Raw genomic sequence first — 22,027 nt, forward strand, 5'->3', positions numbered from 1 at the left:
ACATTGTAACTGTACCTGCATCCACCACCTCCTCAGGAAGTTCATTCCACACAAGAACCACTATCTGTGTAAACATTTTTCCCTTCATGTCCTTTTTAAATCTTTCTCTACTCACCTTAAAGATATGCCCCATAGTTTTGAACTTCCCCACCCTAGGGGTAAGATACCTGCCATTCACCTTATCTATACCCCTCATGATTGTATAAACCTCTATAAGGTCACCCCTCAACCTCCTGTGCTCCAGTGAAAAAAAAATCCCAGCCTATCCAGCCTCTTCCTGTAACCTAAATCCTCCATTCCTGGTAAATCTTGAGCCCTCTCAAGCTTAATAATTTCCTTCCTATAACTGAGAGGCCAGAACTGGACACATACTCCAGAAGAGTACCAATATCCTGTACAAGTTCAACCTGACATGCCAACTCCTACAGTCAATTCTTGCTATACTTAAAGGGCACTAATATCCTTCAGGGAAGGAAATCTGCCATCCTTACCCAGCCTGGCCTTCATGTGACTTCAGACCCACAGCAATGTAGTTGGCTCTTAAATGCTCCTTGCAATGGACACAAATTTCCCAGCACCCTATGGTGAAGCACAATACACAGGGCCTTTTCCTTCTCACTGTGAATTGACGGCCACTTTGTATTCATTGGAATCGGCGGGAGTCAGTCGGACATAGTCTTTTAGTGCCCGTGACCTTTGAACTAATGTGATTGGCACCCTGACAGTGTGGCACCCCTGAAAATGGGTCATCTCTGACAGTGCAGCCAATGGATGATTGTGCAGAGAGAGAGGTCAGAACCATGATTTTTTTAAAATTACTCAGCCATGGGATGTGGGTGTCCCTGGCTAAGTCAGCATTTCTTACCCATCTCTGTTTGCTCAGAGGGCAGTTGAGTCAACCACCTTGCGGTGGGCCTGGAGTCACATGTAGGCCAGACCAGGTAAGGATGGCAGCTTCCTTTCCGAAAGGCCATTAGAGATCAAGGTGGGTTTTTCCCCAATAATCAGCGATAGATTCGTGGCCATGATTAGACTCTTGATTCCAGATTTGTACTGAATTCAAATTCCACCATCTGCCGCAGTGACATTCGAATTCAGGTCCCCGGAACATTACTTGGGTCTCTGGATTAACAGTCAAGTGGTAATTGGGTGGCATGGTGGCTCAGTGGTTAACGCTACTGCCTCCCAGCGCTAGGGACCTGGGTTCAATTCCACCCTCAGGTGACTGTCCACCCTCAGTGTGGAGTTTGCACATTCTCCCTGAGTTTGCTCTAGTTTTCTCCCACCAGCCAAGAGAATTGGCCATGCTAGATTACCCATAGTGTTAGGTGCATTGGTCAGAGGGAAATGGATCTGGGTGGGTTATTTTTTGGAGGGTCAGTGTGGACTTGTTGGGTGAAATGGTCTGTTCCCATACTGTAGGGAATCTAATATTACTAGCTCTTGCTGCCCCCACCTTTGGTTCCCATCTTTCTTACAGCTGAACAGTGACCCCTGCTGGAATGACCACAAGGCTGGGGTGTAGTGGGCAGCACGGTGGCACACTGGTTAGCACTGCTGCCTCACAGCACCAGAGACCTGGGTTCAGTTCCCACCTCAGGCAACTGTCTGTGTGGAGTTTGCACATTCTCCTTGTGTCTGCGTGGGTTTCCTCCCACAGTCCAAAGATGTGCAGGTTAGGTGAATTGGCCATACTAAATTGCCGGTAATGTTAGGTGAAGGGGTAAATGTAGGAGAATGGGTATGGGTGGGTTGCTCTTCAGAGAGTCGGTGTGGACTTGATGGGCTGAAGGGCCTGTTTCCACACTGTAAGTAATCTAATGATTCAATAGCTGGCCTGTACCATATTCAGCTACCAGTCTCCACATTACTTTAGAGTAAGTGGGTGGGAGAGAGCTACAGTGAAATCATCTTTGGCACTCGTGAAATCTTGCAGCAAGTGTTAGGGGAAAAGAGATGACATAACGTTTTCTCTCCTCTCCCTCAGAATGGCGCCAGGGAAGAATCGCGAGGATAATTCTCCAAGATGAAGATGTGACGACAAAGATAGATAATGACTGGAAACGTCTGAATACATTGGCACACTACCAGGTACGATTCCCTGAGGGGTATGTCCAATTGTAACATTCCTCAGCCTGCTTGAATGACCACCTTTTACCGGTATCGAACCAGAATAAAAAGCTTGGTGAGATGTTCGTGCCCTTCATCATAGCTTAGAAACTCATCGAAACACTTCCGATCGATCCCACTGGGAGAGATGTGAATGTTCAGGCTGATTTCTCCTGAGGTTGAGAAGGTTAAATGGAGGTTTGGGGAAGGTTTGGTGCAGGAGAGTGATTGGAGTCAGAGTGGGTTAGCAATTTGAATTTGGGGGCTGAGGGAGTGAGAGAGAGAGAGAGAGATCGCAGGAGAACGGGGACAAAAAAGGCATGCATTTACATAGCGCCCATCGTGACCAGCAGCCAACTGGAGAGCCAGTGAAATGCCTTTCGAAGTGAAGCCACTGTGGTCATGTCAGAAACGCATGGCTAACGTGCGCACAGCAAGATCCCACAAACAGCGGTATGATAACGGCCACGCGATCTCGATCGAGGGATAAATATCAGTCGTGACACTGGGGCAGAATTCCCTTGCTCTTCTTCGAAGTCGTGAAAGGGGATATTGGACGCCCAACTGAACCAGGAGAATGTGCAAACACTTTCAGTGCCTCAGCTGAAAGATGACACCTCTAGCAGGACAGCACCCAGTGATTTTGAGAAGATTTTGTCACCGTACTAGGAGGCTCACTGAAGATGTTATCTAGTATGGTGACGAAACGTCTGAAAACGAACTTTCCAGCTCAGTGAGCAAATCTACATCCAGGGCAGCATCCACTTGGTACCGCACCATAGGATCAGCGTAGTTTTCTGACTTGGTCGCCTGGACGCCTTATAATACTGGAGATCAGGTCCTTTGTACCATCTTCAGGTAAAATTGAAGAAATACAGGTCGTTCTGTTATAATGCACATTTTGTTCACGCAAATTCGTGATGGCACGATTGGTGAATTGGGGGCACTTTTTTTTAGCGTGAATTTTTAAAGCATCTATTGGTTATAGTGCAATCCCGGCCCCATTAATTTAAATGGTTCTGCTATTACACTATTTTCTTATAATACCTGATTGCACAAGAGTGGAACTACCTGTTACAGCAGAACCGACTGTATTTGAAGCAGATATAGGTACAGGCTACACTGGAGGTATGCTGGGGAGGAAGCAAGGCTGCGGGATTTACTGTAAGTCTCCCAGAGGAACAGTGGGCCACCAACATTATAAGCCAGGAGAAAGTGAGGACTGCAGATGCTGGAGATCAGAGCTGAAAAATGTGTTGCTGGAAAAGCGCAGGAGGTCAGGCAGCATCCAAGGAACAGGAGAATCGACGTTTTGGCCATGAGCTGAAGAAGGGCTTATGCCTGAAACGTCAATTCTCCTGCTCCTTGGATGCTGCCTGACCTCCTGCGCTTTTCCAGCAACACATTTTTCAACATTATAAGCCAGTTGGTCTCCTTCTGTGCCTCAATGAAAATGCTCTTTTTTTTTCCCCCAGTAGTTCAATCTAACTTTATTCAGTGTTCTTTCCCTCAGGTTACAGATGGATCTTTGATAGCACTTGTACCGAAACAGACCTCAGCCTATAATATCTCCAATTCCTCCACCTTCACCAAATCTCTCAGCCGTTACGGTGAGTGCGGTGCAGATTGCTATCAGTGTCTGATAGATGGACAGCCAGTGGTCCCGAGATTGTGTTGTCCCTTCAGCCAGTTTTCAGGAAACACAAACACTCAAGTTGCTTAAAATTCAGAGATTAACCGGGCCCTGATGAAAGCAAACCAAACGCAAGGTTTAAAAACCAAAAGAACTATGGATGCTGTAAATCAAAACCAGACACAGAAATTGCTGGAAAAGCTCTGCAGGTCTGGCAGCATCTGTGGAGAGAAATCAGAGTTAGTGTTTTGGGTACAGTTACCCTTACACAGAATGGGAGTGTTTATATTCCAGAGAAATAGAATTGAAAATAGAGTCATGCAGCATTGAAACAGACCCTTCGGCCCACCATGTTTATGCTGACCAATAAACTACACTAATCTCATTTGCCTGCGCTTGGTCTCTCGGATGCTGCCTGACCAGCTGTGCTTTTCTAGTGCCACACTTTTTGACTCTGATTTCCAGCATTTGCAGTCCTCACTTTCTCCCAAGCCAGTTGTGCCCCTGGTAAAGTGCTCATCCAGATGCTTCTTAAATGTTGCAAGATTCCCAGCTTCCACCACCCTCTCAGGCAGCACCTTCCATAATTCTACAACCCTCTGGGTGAAAAGAAAAGCACATTTCCTCAGAGTTCCTCCAAAAGCACTTGCTCCTCACCCTTACCTTATGCCCCCCTGGCCTTGGACACATCGAAAAGATTCTTACAAGCTCCCTCTGAAAAGCAGAGAAGTGGCGATAAAATTGTATTGAGCCTTGTTCAGGTCACATTTGGAGTGCTGCACGAGCCATGTTGCCATTCTAAACCGATTCCATTTGCCTGCACATGGTCCATATCCTTCGATTCCCCCTGGATCTGTCTAAATGCCTCTTAAACATTGCTGTCATATCTGCTTCTCCCGCCTTCCCTGGCAAGGTGTTCCAGGGACCTACCACCCTCTGTGTGAAATCTTTCCTCGCACATCTCCTTTAAACTTTCCCCCTCTCACCTAAACCTTCTAGTGCTTATCGTTTCCGCTCTGGGAAAAAGATGCCAACCATCCATCCAATCCATGCCTCTCATAATTTTATGTATCTCTATCAGGTCGCCCCTCAGCCTCTGACATTCTAGTGAAAATAATCCAAATTTATCAAAACCTTTAGGGTAAATAGACAAGATCTTTCCCCTGGGGTGGGGGAGTCCAGATTTGGAGGGCATAGGTTTAGGGTGAGAGGGGAAAGATTTAGAAGGGATCTAGGGGGCAACGTCTTCACGCAAAGGGCAGTGTGGGTATGAAGTGAGCTGCCAGAGGAAGTGGTGGATGGTGGTATAGTTACAACATTTAAAAGGCATCTGGATGGGTATATGAGTAGGAAGGGTTTAGAGGGATGTGGGCCAAGTGCTGGCAGGTGGGACTAGATTAGGTTGGGATATCTGGTCGGCATGGATAAGTCGGACTGAAGGGTCTGTTTCTGTGCTGTACATCTCTCTGACTCTGCAGGTAATAAATAAATAGCTAATAAACTCTGATCTAGGCAACAGCCTGGTAAATCTCTTCAGCACCCTCTCCAAAGCCTCCACATTTTTCCTATAATATGGCAACCAGTACTGCACAAATACTCCAAATAAGTAGTTTTATGCAACTGCAACATGACTTGCCACCCTTTCTACTCAATGCTCCAACCAGTGAAGGTAAGCATTCCTTTTGCTATCTTTACCACCTCTTCTACTTGTGTTGCCACTTTCAGGGATCTATGGACTGAAACACCAAGACCCCTCTGTATATCAATGCTCCAAGGAGTCCTGCTATTTACTGTATCCTTTCCTCTTGCATTTGACCTCCCAAGATGCATCACCTCACACTTGGCCAGATTAAACTCCATCTGCCTATTCTCTGCCTAAGTTTGCAAATGATCTATATCCTGCTGTATCCTTTGGCAACCTTCCTCACTAACCACAGATCCACCAATGTTCCTGTTTGCCTCTTACCAAATGACAATGTTCCCTTTGTCATTTTCGCTGTGGCTGGAGAGGCCAGATGTAAGTCATGTTGCCGTCGTACAAAACTTTACTTAGAGCACATTTGGAGTACTGTGTGTGGTTCTGGTTGCCATATTATAGGAAAGATGTGGAGGTTTTGGAGAAGGTGCAGGCAGGATTCACCAGAGTGTTGCCTGGATTGGAGTTGATTAGCTCCAGTTGAAATGGGAGAAGTACAGAATATTGGGCTGGGGGAAGACTGCACAGATGGAAGGAGCGCTTAGTTATAGGTTGGGAGGGGGGTTCTGGTTACCAAGATTATCAGGTTATTGAGGGAAAGTTAATTGCAGAAGGAGGCAGGTAACATGCAGTTTGTCATTGACTGACTGGAGTACTTGTAAAGCGAGACAGCTAGACTCAGCAAGATTGTAGAGAGGAAACAGACATATGTAGCACCACATTCTACAGGTAAACCCATTTATCAAGAAAGGCCATACAGTAATAGAGATGTACAGCACGGAAACAGACCCTTCGGTCCAATCCGTCCATGCTGACCAGATATCTCAACCTAATCTAGTCCCACGTGCCAGCACCCGGCCCATATCCCACCATACCCGTCCAGGTGTCTTTTAACTTTTGTAATTGTACCAGCCTCCACCACATCCTCTGGCAGCTCATTCCATACACGTACCACCTTCTGCAAGAAAAAGCTGCCCCTAAGATTTCTTTTAAAGCTTTCCGCTATCATCCTAAACCTATGCCCTCTAGTTCTAGACTCCCCACTCCAGGGAAAAGACTTTGTCTATTTACTCTATCCATGCCCCTCATGATTTTATAAATGCCTATAAGGTCACCCCTCAGCCTCTGACGCTCCAGGGAAAACAGCCCCAGCCTGTTCAGCCTCTCCCTATAACTGAAATCCTCCAACCCTGGCAACATCCTTGTAAATCTTTTCTGAACTCTTTCAAGTTTTGCAACATCCTTCCAATAGAAAAGAGACAAGAATTGCATGCACTATTCCAACAGTTGCCTAACTGACATCCTGTACAGCTGCAACCTGACCTCCCAACTCCTGTACTCAATACTCTGACCAATAAAGGAAAACATACCAAACGCCTTCTTCACTATCCTAACTACCTGCGACTCCACTTTCAAGGAGCTATGAACCTGCACTCCAAGGTCTCTTTGTTCAGTAACACTCCCTAGGACCTTACCATTAAGTGTATAAGTCCTGCTAAGATTTGCTTTCCCAAAATGTAGCACCTCACATTTATCTGAATTAAACTCCATCTGCCACTTCTCAGCCCATTGGCCCATCTGGTCAAGATCCCATTGTACTCTGAGGTAACCTTCTTTGCTGTCTGCTACACCTCCAATTTTGGTGTCATCTGCAACGTCATCTGCAAACTTACTAGCGATACCTCTTATGCTCAAATCCAAATCATTTATATAAATGATGAAAAGTAGAGGACCCAGCACCGATCCTTGTGGCACTCCACTGGTCACAAGCCTCCAGTCTGAAAAACAACCCTCCACCACCACCCTCTGTCTTCTACCTTTGAGCCAGTTCTGTATCCAAATGGCTAGTTCTCCCTGTATTCCATGAGATCTAACCTTGCTAATCAGTCTCCCATGGGGAACCTTGTCGAACGCCTTACTGAAATCCATATAGATCACATTTACTGCGCTGCCCTCATCAATCCTCTTTGTTACTTCACAAAACTCAGTCAAGTTTGTGAGACATGATTTCCCAAGCACAAAGTCAGATTGACTATCCCTAATCAGTCCTTGCCTTTCTAAATACGTGCACATAGTTTCATACTTCATCAGCATGCTCAGGGTTCAGCTAACACTCCTTCATCCAGCTCCTGTTTTCAACCTCAGTCACTGATTTGACAGGGAGTATATCTTAGAGCGTAGTGTTCAGGCAGAGGGTGGTGAATCTGTGGAAGGCGATGTGACAGAGGGCTGTGGACACCAAGTAATTGGGTGTATGAAGATAGATAGGCTGTTAATTAGTATGCGGATCAAGGGTTACAGGAAAAGGTGGGAGAATGGAGTTGAGAAATAGGTCGGCTTTGATTGATTGGTGCAGCAGATGCAATGGGCTGAATGGCCAAATTCTGTTCCTTTAATATCGAGGGCCGAAGGGCCTGTACTCCACTGTATTGTTCTATGTTCTATTTATCATATAGTCTCGTGGTGCTAAAAGAACCCTGTTCTCTCCTCCTCCCTCTGCACCTTTTTACAGAGAGTATGTTGCGCACTGCCAGCAGCCCAGACAGTCTGCGGTCTCGGACCCCCATGATCACCCCAGACCTGGAGAGCGGAACCAAACTCTGGCACCTGGTCAAGAACCACGATCACATGGACCAGAGGGAAGGGGACCGAGGCAGCAAGATGGTGTCTGAGATCTATCTGACCCGCCTCTTGGCCACCAAGGTGAGTAATGTCCATTTCTGTGGCAGGACAGGGCTTCAGTTGCACGGAGGGAAGTATATTTGCTACTGAGCCAAGACTTGGCATCATATTGGGTGAGTCAAGAGCATTGTGCTGGAAAAGCACAGCAGGTCAGGCAGCAGGAGGAGGAGAATCGATGTTTCAGGCATAAGCCCTTCATCAGCCCTTATGCCCGAAAAGTCGATTCTCCTGCTCCTCGGATTTTGCCTGACTGACTGTCACAATCTTGACTCTGATTTCCAGCATCTGCAGTCCTCACTTTCTCCCATCATCCCAACTCACCGGGTGACAGGGATCTGATTCTAAAACACAAAGCCTTTCACACAGCCTTGGTTTTTTTTTCCTGTCCAACCTCAGTGTGCCTTCCACATGCAAGAAATGAGCAAATGAGTTTAAGAAATCCTTGGCCAAGTCAGAGTCAACTTGCCAACCAATCATCACCCTTTGCTCCTGCAGTATAAATTGTTGTAGTTGTTTGAAATTTGGCATTTTTGTGTTTGCCCTGAAAAGTGCAAGATGAAAAGCTTCAGCCATGTGGACCCTTTTTAGCCAATATTCAAATTCAGGGAATTAACCTTGCTGGTAACTTGAATTTCAGCCAATTGCTCTAACTATTTGTGTTTATGATGTCCTTCAGTAATTGCTGTCTTCATTGCATTTGCTTCTTGACTTCCAAACCCTGAAGAAACTTCACTCTTGTCACTCTTGTCTACCCTCAGCGCTCCAAGTTTCCCTTATTATTTCTTTCATTCATTGAGATGAAAGCATCACTGGCTGGGTCAGCATTTATTGTCCTGTCACTAGTTGCCCCTTGAGAAGGTGTCGATGAACCACCTTCTTGAATGACTGCAGTCCATGTGCTGTAGGTAGACCCACAATGCCCTTCAGAAGATAATTCCAGGAGTTTGACCCAATAACAGTGAAGGAATGGTTCCAAGTCAGGATGGTATGTGTTTCAGAGAGGATCTTGCCAAGGATGGGGTAGTGTTCCCGTATATTTTCTGTTTGTGTCCTCCTAGGTGATAGTAATTACTGGTTTGAAAAGTGTTGTTGAAGGCACATTGCTGACTTACTGCATAGGCAAGTATGTTGATTTGTTGGCATGTGGACAGTAATTGGTGGAGGGGTTGCCATGGCGAAAACACCAGTGAGATGATGACCGAAAGTTAACGGCCAAGCTTTGTTTAAATTTTTACAGTTTAAATCGTTATTCTCCTTTGCATTAATGATCTTGTGAATGTTCCAATCTCTGCAAGACAGAAAGCTGCGACAAAATTTAACAGGATGCTACCTGGACTGGAGGGCGTGTCTTATGAAGAAAGGTTGAGGGAGCTAGGACTTTTCTCATTGGAGTGAAGAAAGATGAGGGGTGACTTGATAAGGTGTACAAGATGATGAGAGGCATAGATAGAGTGGATAGCCAAAAACTTTTCCCCAAGGCTGGAATGGCTATCAGGAGGGAGCATAATTTTAAGGTGATTGGAAGAAGGTTTAGGGGAGATGTCAGAGGTAGGTTCTTCACTCAGGGAGTGGTGGGTGTGTGGAAAGCATTGCCAGCAGTGGCAGTAGAGTCAGAGACATTAGGGACATTTAAGCGACTCTTGGATAGGCTCATGCATGATCGTAAAATGAAGGGTATGTATATTAGTCTGATCTTAGAATAGGATACAAGGTTGGCACTACATCGAGGGCCGATGGGCCTGTACTCTGCTGCATTGTTCCATGTTCTATATAAAATACATCTTTTCTTTAGCATTATTTAAGCTTAAGATAACATTTAGGATGAAACTGAGGAGAAATTAGTTCGCTCTGATGACTGTGTTTCTTGGGAACTCTTGTGAATGTGCAGTCATTGAGTATGTTTTAAGGTTGGAATTGATAGATTTTTGGGAACTAGGGAATTTAACAAGTTTAGAGCTCTGGTGGGAAAGTGAGGTTAATCAGCCTTGACCTTAGTAAATGGTGGGACAGGCTCAATGGGCTGAGTGGCCTACTTCTCTCATAACTTATACCCTTGGGTTTATATAATTGAAGAACAAAGTCCATGTGGTAGAGGGGATGAGAAGACTGGGTGAATGAGACTAATATCATCCAAACATCGTGAGCTGACTGGCAGAGAGCTTAGGATTTTGCAGTCTGTTGGACAACCTCTCTATAATTCACAAGGAGCAGGTAACTAAAATTCAGAGGTGGGAACAATAGACACATCAGTCTCCATTAAATAGAGAAAAACCCAAAACTGGAGAGACTCCCAACTGAATTGGAATGTTGGAACAAAGAAACAGGCCATGAAAACCCTCCCTGCCTTTCAATTTTGTTTTGTGGTGTCCATCACTTTGAGCATCATTGGCTAGACCAACATTTGCCATCCCTAATTGCCCTTGAGAATCTTGCAGTCTTAAACCACTGCAATTTGTGATGGGGTTGGGAGGGTGAGGGGGGTAGCTACATACACTCACGGTACTAACTGATCTGTACCTTAACTCCATCTGTCTGCCTTGACCCTAGATCCCTTTAGACCTAAAGGATAATGCCAACTTTAAGGTGGCTAACCCCTTCTAACATCCAGTATGTGAGGGTTTGGGAGGGTGATCAGTAAAATCTCTGGATTCCAGTGTTGGATTGTCCTCCAATGTGCTTCAGGGGAAATATGTCTCGAGCATAAATCCAAAATGACTCTGACTTTGGACGGTTTTATCTCTTTCAGGGAACCCTGCAGAAGTTTGTGGATGACTTGTTTGAGACAATATTCAGTACAGCACACAGAGGGAGTGCCCTTCCTCTCGCAATCAAATACATGTTTGACTTTCTGGATGAACAGGCCGACAAACACCTAATCACTGACCATGACGTGCGACATACCTGGAAGAGTAACTGGTGAGTGTCCACCTTGGAATGAGTCTCAACAGGACGAGGGCAAAATATCTCTTAGATCACTACTGGACAGCTCTAGTGTGAACTCCAGGATGTCCCAGTTGTACGGACAAGAACAGGGCAGCATGGTGGCTCAGTGGTTAGTATTGTTGTAGGTATGGAGTCACATTGAGGCCAGACAAGGTAAGGATGGCTGTTTTCTTTCCGAAAGGACATTGGTGAATCAGATGGATTTTTCCCAACAATCAATTCACGGTCATCATTAGACTTTTAATTCCAGTTTCTTTTCAAGTTCAAATTCCACCATCTTCCATGTCCCCAGAACATTCCTGGATTAACAGTGCAGCGTTAATACCATGCAGCCATCACCTCCCATTAAGGGAATTGTGAATAAAACAAATACCTTTTACACAGTGTCACAGTTCGACACAATTGTAGAATGGCTGAACTGACAGTTCATTAACTAGAAGTTGGGAAATCGTGTTGCAGCTGCACAGGACGTTGGTTAGGCCACTTTTGGAATATTGCGTGCAATTCTGGTCTCCCTCCTACAAAAAGGATGTTGTGAAACTTGAAAGGGTTCAGAAAAAATGTACAAGGATGTTGCCAGGGTTGGAGGGTTTGAGCTATGGGGAGAGGCTGAATAGGCTGGGGCTGTTTTCCCTGGAGTGTTGGAAGCCGAGGGCTGACCTTACAGAGAATTATAAAATCATGAGGGAAATGGATAGGGTAAATAGATAAGGTCTTTTCCCTGGGGTCGGGGAGTCCAGAACGAGAGGCCGTAGGTTTAGGATGAGAGGGGAAAGATTTAAAAGGAACCCAAGGGATAACCTTTTCACACAAAGGCTGTGGAATGATCTGCCAGTGGATGTGGTGGAGGCTGATACAATTGCAACATTTAAAAGGCATCTGGATGGGTATATGGATAGGAAGGGTTTAGAGGGATAAGGGCCAAGTGCTGGCAAATGGGACTAGATTGCTTTAGGATATCTGGTCGGCATGGACGAGTTGGACAGAAGGGTCTGTTTCCGTGCTGCACATCTCCATGATTCTATGACTCAAGTATCAGAATCTACTCTCTGAGTTTGCTTCTGTGCACTGCTTTGGAAAAATGTCCCACATGGAATTGTAGACTTGGACATGAATTACATTCCTCTATGTTCTCTCATTAACCATAGAGAGCTATCAGCCTCTTGCTGTTGAAATGTGGCTATGTTTCCTACATGTATTTTGTCTATGTATGGCTTATATATTGCGAGTCTCAGTGCAACTTACATTAAAGTTCCGATTTCACTTCCAGTGTTTCGTCCAGCCCTCTCTTACAGTCTGTATTTCTCCAGAATGAATGGTAAAATATTGGTAGGTTGGTTATTGGAATCTTTGATTTTTTTTTTCCTTGCAAGTAATACTCTGCACTTTTATTTGTTTTGTTTCCCTAGTCTACCTCTACGATTTTGGGTGAATGTTATCAAAAATCCGCAGTTTGTGTTTGACATTCACAAGAACAGTATTACAGACGCTTGTCTCTCAGTGGTAGCCCAGACGTTCATGGACTCCTGTTCCACCTCTGAACATAAACTGGGCAAGGACTCGCCCTCCAACAAACTACTGTATGCGAAAGACATTCCAAACTACAAAAACTGGGTGGAGAGGTAAGCACAAAGTAATTTGCTTTCAGTGGTTGTTACTTGGTTGTGTTGGGTTGGAAGAACAAACTTTGCTGAGCATTGGATCTACACCTAAGCCACAAGCAGCATTGTTAACATCAAAGTTCACCTCATGATTCTGTCTAAAATGGAAGCATTGGAACAAGAGGAGGCCGTCTTGTCCCTCAAACCTGTTCTGTCTTGGCTGATCTCTACCTCAACTCCCAGCTGCCCGTTTTGGTGCCATATCCCTTGCTTGACAAGAACCTTGCTGAAAATGTGTTGCTGGAAAAGCGCAGCAGGTCAGGCAGCATCCAAGGAGCAGGAGAATCGACGTTTCGGGCATGAGCCCTTCTTCAAGCCCTTCTCCTGCTCCTTGGATGCTGCCTGACCTGCTGCGCTTTTCCAGCAACACATTTTCAGCTCTGATCTCCAGCATCTGCAGTCCTCACTTTCTCCTTGACAAGAACCTTGACAAGGTTCTGAAGAGGGATCATGGGACTCAAAATGTTAACTCTCTTTAAAGGTTGTGAGAAGATTTGTAGCTCGGGTGCTCATAGTTGTGGTTCTTTCGCCAAGCTGGGAATTTGTTTTGCAGACGTTTCGTCCCCTGTCTAGGTGACATCCTCAGTGCTTGGGAGCCTCCTGGGAAGCGCTTCTGTGATGTTTCCTCTGGCATTTGTAGTGGTTTGTCTCTGCTGCTGCCGGTTGTCAGTTCCAGCTGTCCGTTGCAGTGGCCGGTATATTGGGTCCAGGTCGATGTGCTTATTGATAGTATCTGTGGATGAGTGCCATGCCTCTAGGAATTCCCTGGCTGTTCTCTGTTTGGCTTGTCCTATAATAGTAGTGTTGTCTGGACATACAGAATAGACAACAGGACTTTGAACCTATTAACAAAGACGGCATACTCAAACCACTGGACCTGTGCCTCACAACACACTTCACATTCAACAACCAAATATATGAACAAATCAACGGCACACTCATGGGCTCACCCATCTCTGGACTCATAGCAGAAGCAGTAATGCAAAGATTAGAACAAACAGTCTTACCGCAAATTCAACCCAAACTTTGGGTCAGATATGTGGATGATACCTTTGTAATCATTAAAAACACAGAAATCGAGAACACACACCGGATCATCAACGCCACACTCACAGGAATCCGATTCACTAGAGAGGAAGAAAAGGACAACCAACTCCCATTCCTAGACGTGATGGTACAGAGAACACCGAACGGAGAATTCACCACAAAGGTTTACAGGAAAGCCACACACACAGACCAAGTCCTGAACTACGAAAGCAACCACCCCAACACACACAAAAGAAGTTGCATCAAGACACTGTTCAAAAGGGCCACAACACACTGCAAAAAGAGGAAGAAGAACACCGATACAATGTATTCGCCAAAAACGGATACCCGCGCAATTTCATCAACAGATGCCTAAGGGAAAGACAACAGAATGAGGACATGCCACAACCCAAAGGACTAGCCACACTACCATACATCAAGAGCATTTCCGAACTGGCAGCCAGACTACTGCAACCACTAGGACTCATAACAGCACACAAACCAACAGCCACTCTCAGACAACAACTCACCAGGACGAAGGACCCGATATCCAGCATGAGCAAAACCAATGTAGTGTACAAAATCCCATGCAAGGACTGCACAAAACACTACATAGGACAAACAGGAAGACAGCTAATGGTCCGCATCCATGAACACCAACTAGCCACAAAACGACATGACCAGCTCTCCTTAGTAGCCACACACTCAGCTGACAAGTAACATGAATTCGACTGGGACAACACTACTATTATAGGACAAGCCAAACAGAGAACAGCCAGGGAATTCCTAGAGGCATGGCACTCATCCACAGATACTATCAATAAGCACATCGACCTGGACCCAATATACCGGCCACTGCAACGGACAGCTGGAACTGACAAGCGGAAGCAGCAGAGACAGGCCACTATAAATGCCGGAGGAAAGATCACAGAAGTGCTTCACAGGAGGCTCCCAAGCACTGAGGATGTCACCTAGACAGGGGACGAAACGTCTGCAACACAAATTCCCAGCTCGGCGAACAGAACCACAACAAGTTAACTCTCTTTCTCTCTCCATAAATGCTGCCAGATCTGCTCAATTTCTCCAGCAATTTTTGTTTTTGTTTCAGGTTTCTAGCATCTTTTGTTCTTTGTTTTATGGACTGGAGTCTTGCTGACCTTCAGTCATTGATCCCTCTCTAGACTCAAGAGCGTTTTTTTGGGGGGAGGCATTAGGATTTTGCAAGGCTAGTGAGTGAGAGAGATAGTGAGTGCCCCACATTTTCACTCCTCTTAGTGTGAGAAAACTTCCTGACAGCACCCCTGAACAGAGTGGTCCAAAATTTCAGATGGAATGCCCCTGATCTGGACTCCCACATCAGAAGAAATGGGATTTCTCTCTCTCTCAATCTCTCTCTCTCTCTACCGCCCCCCCCCCCCCATTAGATTCTTCAGTCATTTTCGAGTCTTCAATTAGATCACCTCTAAATCTTCCACACCCAACTGTTCTGCCTCTCAAAGAGACCCTTCTATTTCCATTGTGTCTCAATGACAGATGTCAAAAATTGTCAAGTTATGTAGCTAACCCTAATACTGGCCCTAAAGCTGACCCTTACCCTAACCCTGACCCAAACCCCAATCCTGGGCCTAGCCCTGACCCTGATCCTAACCCTGACCTTAAGCCTAACCATAACCCTGACTCTGACTCTAACCCCAACCCTGGCCCTAACCCTGATCCTAACCCTGACCTTAACCCTGATGTTAACCCTAACCATAATCCTGACTCTGTCTCTAACCCTAACCTTGGTCCTAACCCTGATCCGAACCGTGATGTTAACCCGAAACACAAACCTGACCCTGACCCTGACCCTAACCTCAACCCTGGCCCTAACCCTGATCTTAATCCTGACCTTAACCCTGATGTTAATCCTAACCCCAACCCTGGCCCGAACCTCTGACACTGATCCTGACCCTGACCCTGATCTGAACCCTGATGTTAACCCGAAACATAACCCTGACCCTGACTCTAACCCCAACCCTGGCCCTAACCCCTGACCCTGATTCGAACCCTGATGTTAACCCAAACCATAACCCTGACTCTGACTCTAACCCTGACTCTGCTCCTAACCTAACCCTGACCAAGACGCTAACTCTGAACCTGACCCATTCCAGTTTTATTCAAGTTGAAATGATTATAATTGGGCCACAACTTAACGTAATAATGCTGCAATTTTATATCCAATGTGGCCTTACCTGAATGCCCCATGAAATTATTAATTATGGACCTACCAATTCGAGCTGCAGCAGGCCACTCGGCCCTGCAAGCTTTCTCAGCCATTCCGTAAGATCGTATGTGATCTGGTTACTCCACTGGCCTACTCCCCCAATAACCTTTCACCCCTGTCTTGTTTATCAAACATCCATCCAAGCCCTGCCTTAAAAATTGTCAAAGACTCGGCTTCCACCACATTTTTAAGAAGAGAATTGCAAAGACAGCGATGTTTCCCTCTACAAGAAATTTCTCTTGTCACTTCTTGTTGTATTAGCTGTTTTGGTCGGGTATTTTAACAACTTTTGACCGCTTTTGCCCAAAACATCGATTTTCCTGCTCCTCGGATGCTGCCTGACCTGCTGTGCTTTTCCAGCACCACTCTAATCTAGACTCTGGTTTCCAGCATCTGCAGTCCTCACTTCTGCCTTTATTAAGTATCGGCAGTCGCATCCCACAAACCCCAAGAGAAATGGGTGACGCAGATAGGAGGGGAATTCCCTGTTTGTCTTCGAATAGTCACATGGGATCTTTCTGACATCCAGTCAAACGGCCATATTTAGTTGAAGAGTAGCACTCCTTCAACACTTCACAGGAACCCCAGCCTTGTTGACCTCATCAGTTTCTGTCAGCTCCTGCCCAGAAGGTGCGAGAGCTTTCCATTGAACCAAACACCACATACCAGTCGAATGTCAGTGTGTTCCCTTGGAGTGGGAGGCCACTCCAGATATGCTCCTATCCCGTTGCATCTCCTGATTTTACAAAGATTTAATACTAAAACAGAATAAAATGAGGTAAAAGTCAATGTGTAATTTAGAGTCATAGAGTCATACAGCATGGAAACAGACCCTTTGGCCCATCTTGTCTATGGCGAGCAGATATCCCAAATTACTCCAGGCCCATTTGCCAGCATTTGGCCCATATCCCTCCAAACCCTTCCTATTGATATGCCCGTCCAGATCCCTTTTAAATGTTGTAACTGTATCAGCCTCCACCACTTCCTCTGGCAGCTCATTCCATATACCCATCACCCTCTGAGTGAAAATATTGCCCCTTAGGTCTTTTTTAAATCTTTCCCCTCTCACCTTAAATCTATGCCCTTTAGTCTTAAACTCCCCTACCCTGGGGAAAAGACCTTGGCTATTCACTCTATCCATGCCCCTTCATGATTTTATAAGCCTCTATAAGGTCACCCCTCTGACGCTCCAGGGAAAACAGCCCCAGCCTGTTTAGCCTCTCCTTATTGCTCAAATCCTCCAACCCTGGCAACATCTTTGTAAATCTTTTCTGAACCCTTTCAAGTTTCACAGCAACTACTCATGGCTGCACCTGATTGGGTGTTAGGTTGGTTGGTTCTTGAGGTTCATATCCCCCTACACTCCCCCACCCCACCTTTAACAGCCATAAAGGTGCAGTCACTTTGAGTTAATCACCACATTTTATATGCATCATATATTGTGAAATGAAGGCTTTCCAACTGAATGCTTACTCTCGCTGCTCTGTTGATCCCAACACTTTGAGGATTAAGGATCTATTTCAATGATAGTTATTGTAGTTGATAAACTGCTGATCCATTAACACCTCGCCACATGCCCCTAGTGGGCGGCACGGTGGCACAGTGGTTAGCACTGCTGCCTCACAGCGCCAGAGACCCGGGTTCAATTCCCGCCTCAGGCGACTGACTGTGTGGAGTTTGCACGTTCGCCCCGTGTCTGCGTGGGTTTCCTCCGGGTGCTCCAGTTTCCTCCCACAGTCCAAAGATGTGCAGGTCAGGTGAATTGGCCATGCTAAATTGCCCCATAGTGTTAGGTAAGGGGTAGATGTAGGGGTATGGGTGGGTTGCGCTTCGGCGGGTCGGTGTGGACTTGTTGGGCCGAAGGGCCTGTTTCCACACTGTAAGTAATCTAATCTAATCTAATCTCAGAGCCACCCCTGCTTTCTGTTGGAGAAGACCTATTATGGTAATTTTGTATTACCCAAATCTCCACTGAAGCTCCAAGCTGGGGTTTGAGAATTGTTGTGTCCCTTGCAAGAGCAGGGCAATGATACTGCTGGAGAGGGGGCTCAGACAGTCCAAGGCGCTGCAGGATGGTCAATACTGCTGTCTTGGAGCTCCAAACCCAGACACATTCAGTTCCCTGACCACCCCCCCCCCCCCCCCCCCCTCCCCACTTTGGGAAAGCCCTTGGTGTACCCAGGGGAATGGGCTGGAAGGTAGAGCTGAAGCCATGGTTGTGCTGAAGAGCTAGGCTTGATGGACTGAATGCCTACACTCGTTGCTATGTTCTTGCCTGTCTCTGAACCTGCTTTGAAACTAATGTTGCGATGTGCTGTGCTTTGGCTGTGTGATGTTGTGAAGTCCGCTCATTTTCTCATGTTTCGGGGCAGGTACTATGCAGATATCTCCAAGATGCCTGTGATTAGTGACCAGGATATGAGCGCTTACCTGGCCGAGCAGTCTCGTCTACACTTGAGCCAGTTCAACAGCAATAGTGCATTGCATGAGATCTACACCTACATCAACAAGTACAGAGACGAGGTAAGGACTTCAAGAATACTGCTATCTGACCATTCCCTTTTCCCTCATGTCTTTCTAGTTGCTCCCTCTCCCTGAGGCAGGCCTGGATGGATATTAGGGACAAAAAGTGGGACAGATATTGGCTGCTTCACCAGGTTTAGCTGAAATGGCCCTGACTTTCAATCCTTGCCATCCCAACTGGGGCTGGAGCACAAGCTGAGCTGGGTCCTGAGCCTGAGACCTAGTCCATTCTGCTGAATAGAACAAACACGATGATTGTTCCCATCACGCCACAGGTTTTTAAAATGTATTCATGGGATACAGACTCCCCCGTCCGCATTCAGCATTTATTGCCCATCCCTAACTGCCCAGAGGGCGGCTTAAGAGTCAACCACATTGCTGTGGGTCTGGAGCCACATGTAGGCCAGAGACCAGGTAAGGATGGCAGTTTCCTTCCCTAAAGGACATCAGTGACCCAGATGGGTTTTCTCAACAATGTTTCTATAAGGTCAAAAGTGGGATGTTCATTACAATCGCACGACATTCGATATCATCGTTACTTCTCAGATACTGAAACAGTCCAGGCCCCCAGACACTGAAATCCTCCCCCCACCTTATCTCAGTCCCAACCCTCAGACTCAGCACCGCCTTCTTGACCTGCAATCTTCTTCCCGACCTCTCTGCCCCCACCCCCACTCCGGCCTATCACCCTCACCTTAACCTCCTTCCACCTATCGCACTTCCCAACGCCCCTCCCCCAAGTCCCTCCTCCCTACCTTTTATCTTAGCCTGCTGGACACACTTTCCTCATTCCTGAAGAAGGGCTGATGCCCGAAACGTCGATCTCCTGCTCCTTGGATGCTGCCGGACCTGCTGCGCTTTTCCAGCAACACATTTTCAGCTCTGATCCCCAGCATCTGCAGTCCTCACTTTCTCCTAATATCCAGGTTTGGGCTGACAAGTGGCAAGTAACATTGGTATCGCACAAGTGCCATGTAATAGCCACCTCCAACAAGAAAGAATCTAACCATTGGCCCTTGACATTCCATCAGTCCCACTAACAGCATCTTGGGGATTAATATTGATGAAAACCTGAACTAACCTCGTCTATAAATATAGTGGCTACAAGACAAGGTCAGAGGCTGGGAATCCTGCTGCAAATAGTTCACCTCCTAACTATCCGATGCCTGTCCACTTACCTACAAGGTACAAGTCAGGAGTGTGATGGAATACCCCCCACTCGCCTGGATGGATGCAGCCCCAACAACACTCAAAAAGCTCGACACCATCCAGGACAAAGCAGCCCGCTTGACTGTCACCACACCCACAACCACCCACTCCCTCCAATTCAGTGTGTACTCCCAAAAGATGCACTGCAGAAATTCACCAAAGCTCCTCAGACAGCACCTTCCAAACCCGCAACCACTTCCATCTGGAAGGACAAGGGCAGCAGCAGATACAAGAGAACACCAGCCTCCTGTTATACAGGACGTTGGGGAGACCTCTTCTGGAGTACTGTGTCCAGTTCTGGTCGCCCTGTTGTAGGAAGGATTTCACTACATTAGAGAGGGTTCAGAAGTGATTTACCAGGAATGCAAAATTTGAGTTATAAAGAAAGGCTGTGACTTTTCTCACTGGAGTGTAGGAGTTTGAGTGGTGACCTTATAGACTTTTGTAAAATCATGAGGGATTAGCGGAGTGAAAATCCAGGAACTCCCTGCCTAACAGCATTGCAGAGTTACCCACACCTTATGGACTAGGGCAGTTCAAGAAGGCAGCTCATCACCACCTTCTCAAGGGGCAATTAGGGTCAGGCAATAAAAGCTGGTCTAGCCAGTGATACTCTCATCCCATGAATGAACTATACAAGAGTGACGCAGACCTACAGCCCACTACCTCCAAAAGTGTCAGAAACAGGTATACTGGGTGTAAAAGGAAAGTAGATCATGAATTATGGGGGACAAGCTTGCAGGGCCTTCTCATGGTGTGGTGGTAGCATCCCTAACCCTGGCCTGGGTTCAAGTCCCACCAGCTCCAGAGGTGTGTAACAACATCTCTGAGCAGGTTGATTCGGAAAAACAACAGGTTAAGTCATAAAATATACAAGCTTTCAGGGCGATGGGGATAGAGCGGGGAAGTGGGGTTGACTAAATTGCTCCACCATGAGCCAGCAGAGACTCAATGGCATGAGTTCAGACATCTTTGAATTTCTATCTGGGAAGTCAATGAGAGTTTTACAGACAGTCCATGTAGAAGCAGTAAGTGCATCAACGTGATGCAGTGTCAACTTGCAGTGACAGTGACAGATGATTCATTCCCTCTCCTGCATGGCTCATCAAGTTCTTCATTGCATTTGAATGATGGAGTGTGTGTTTCTGAGCTTGTACCTGGCTTATGAGGGAGATTTGAGAGCCATCTCCTAATTGGGTCCCTTGTTGGCCTGTATTTTGGCACAGAATTGACTCCAGTTTCACAACGAAACTGCCAATCTGTGAAAAACTTGGTATTCAAATAAATCACTGTGTCATTGTGGCTTGCCTTAATTAAACAAGCTTAGTGGTGTTTACACATGGAGCTACTAACAAACTTTAAAACCCTCTTTCGCTTGACCCTTGGTTAAATTGAAGATCAAGATCGTCACTACTTTTCGTCATTTACAGTAATGATTTGGATGCGAACATAAGAGGTACAGTTAGTAAGTTTGCAGATGACACCAAAATTGAAGGTTACCTCAGATTACAACGGGATCTTGACCAGATGGGCCAATGGGCTGAGGAGTGGCAGATGGAGTTTAATTCAGATAAATGTGAGGTGCTACATTTTGGGAAAGCAAATCTTAGCAGGACTTATACACTTAATGGTAAGTTCCTAGGGAGTGTTGCTAACAAAGAGACCTTGGAGTGCAGGTTCATAGTTCCTTGAATGTGGAGTCTCAGGTAGATAGGATAGTGAAGAAGGCATTTGGTATGCTTTCCTTTATTGGTCAGAGTATTGAGTACAGGAGTTGGGAGGTCATGTTGCGGCTGTACAGGACATTGGTTAGGCCACTGTTGGAATATTGCATGCAATTCTGATCTCCTTCCTATAGGAAGGGTGTTGTGAAACCTGAAAGGGCCCAGAAAAGACTTACAAGGATGTTGCCAAAGTTGGAGGGTTTGAGCTATAGGGAGAGGCTGAACAGGCTGGGGCTGTTTTCCCTGGAGCATCTGAGGCTGAGGGGTGACCTTATAGAATCATGAGGGGCATGGATAGGGTAAATAGACAAAGTCTCTTCCCTGGGGTCGGAGATGAGAGGGGAAAGATATAAAAGAGACCTGAGGGGCAGCATTTTCACTCAGAAGGTGCTGTGTGTTTGGAGTGAGCTGCCAGAGGAAGTGGTGGAGGCTGGTATAATTACAGCATTTAAAAGGCATCTGGATGGGTATATGAATAGGAAGGGATTACAGGGATATGGGCCAAGTGCTGGCAAGTGGAATTAGATTAGGTTCGGATATCTGGTCAGCATGGATGAG

The 22,027-nt window shown here is 46.2% G+C and overlaps 1 protein-coding gene across 2 annotated transcripts in view; it reads left to right on the forward strand.

Moving 5' to 3' along the window:
* The window catches only part of LOC140483586 (plexin-A1-like), a 555,554-nt gene that overhangs the window by 522,177 nt on the left and 11,350 nt on the right, over window positions 1-22,027 (forward strand). For both annotated transcript variants that reach the window (XM_072581813.1, XM_072581815.1), the window contains exons 26-31: window positions 1,988-2,091; window positions 3,623-3,719; window positions 7,951-8,141; window positions 10,867-11,036; window positions 12,473-12,685; window positions 18,386-18,536. In XM_072581813.1, coding sequence (XP_072437914.1) covers window positions 1,988-2,091; window positions 3,623-3,719; window positions 7,951-8,141; window positions 10,867-11,036; window positions 12,473-12,685; window positions 18,386-18,536 — 926 coding nt within the window. The remainder of the gene's footprint in view (window positions 1-1,987; window positions 2,092-3,622; window positions 3,720-7,950; window positions 8,142-10,866; window positions 11,037-12,472; window positions 12,686-18,385; window positions 18,537-22,027) is intronic.

The sequence above is a fragment of the Chiloscyllium punctatum genome, chromosome 12 (genome assembly GCF_047496795.1).
Source record: "Chiloscyllium punctatum isolate Juve2018m chromosome 12, sChiPun1.3, whole genome shotgun sequence".
Taxonomy (NCBI): Eukaryota; Metazoa; Chordata; class Chondrichthyes; order Orectolobiformes; family Hemiscylliidae; genus Chiloscyllium; species Chiloscyllium punctatum.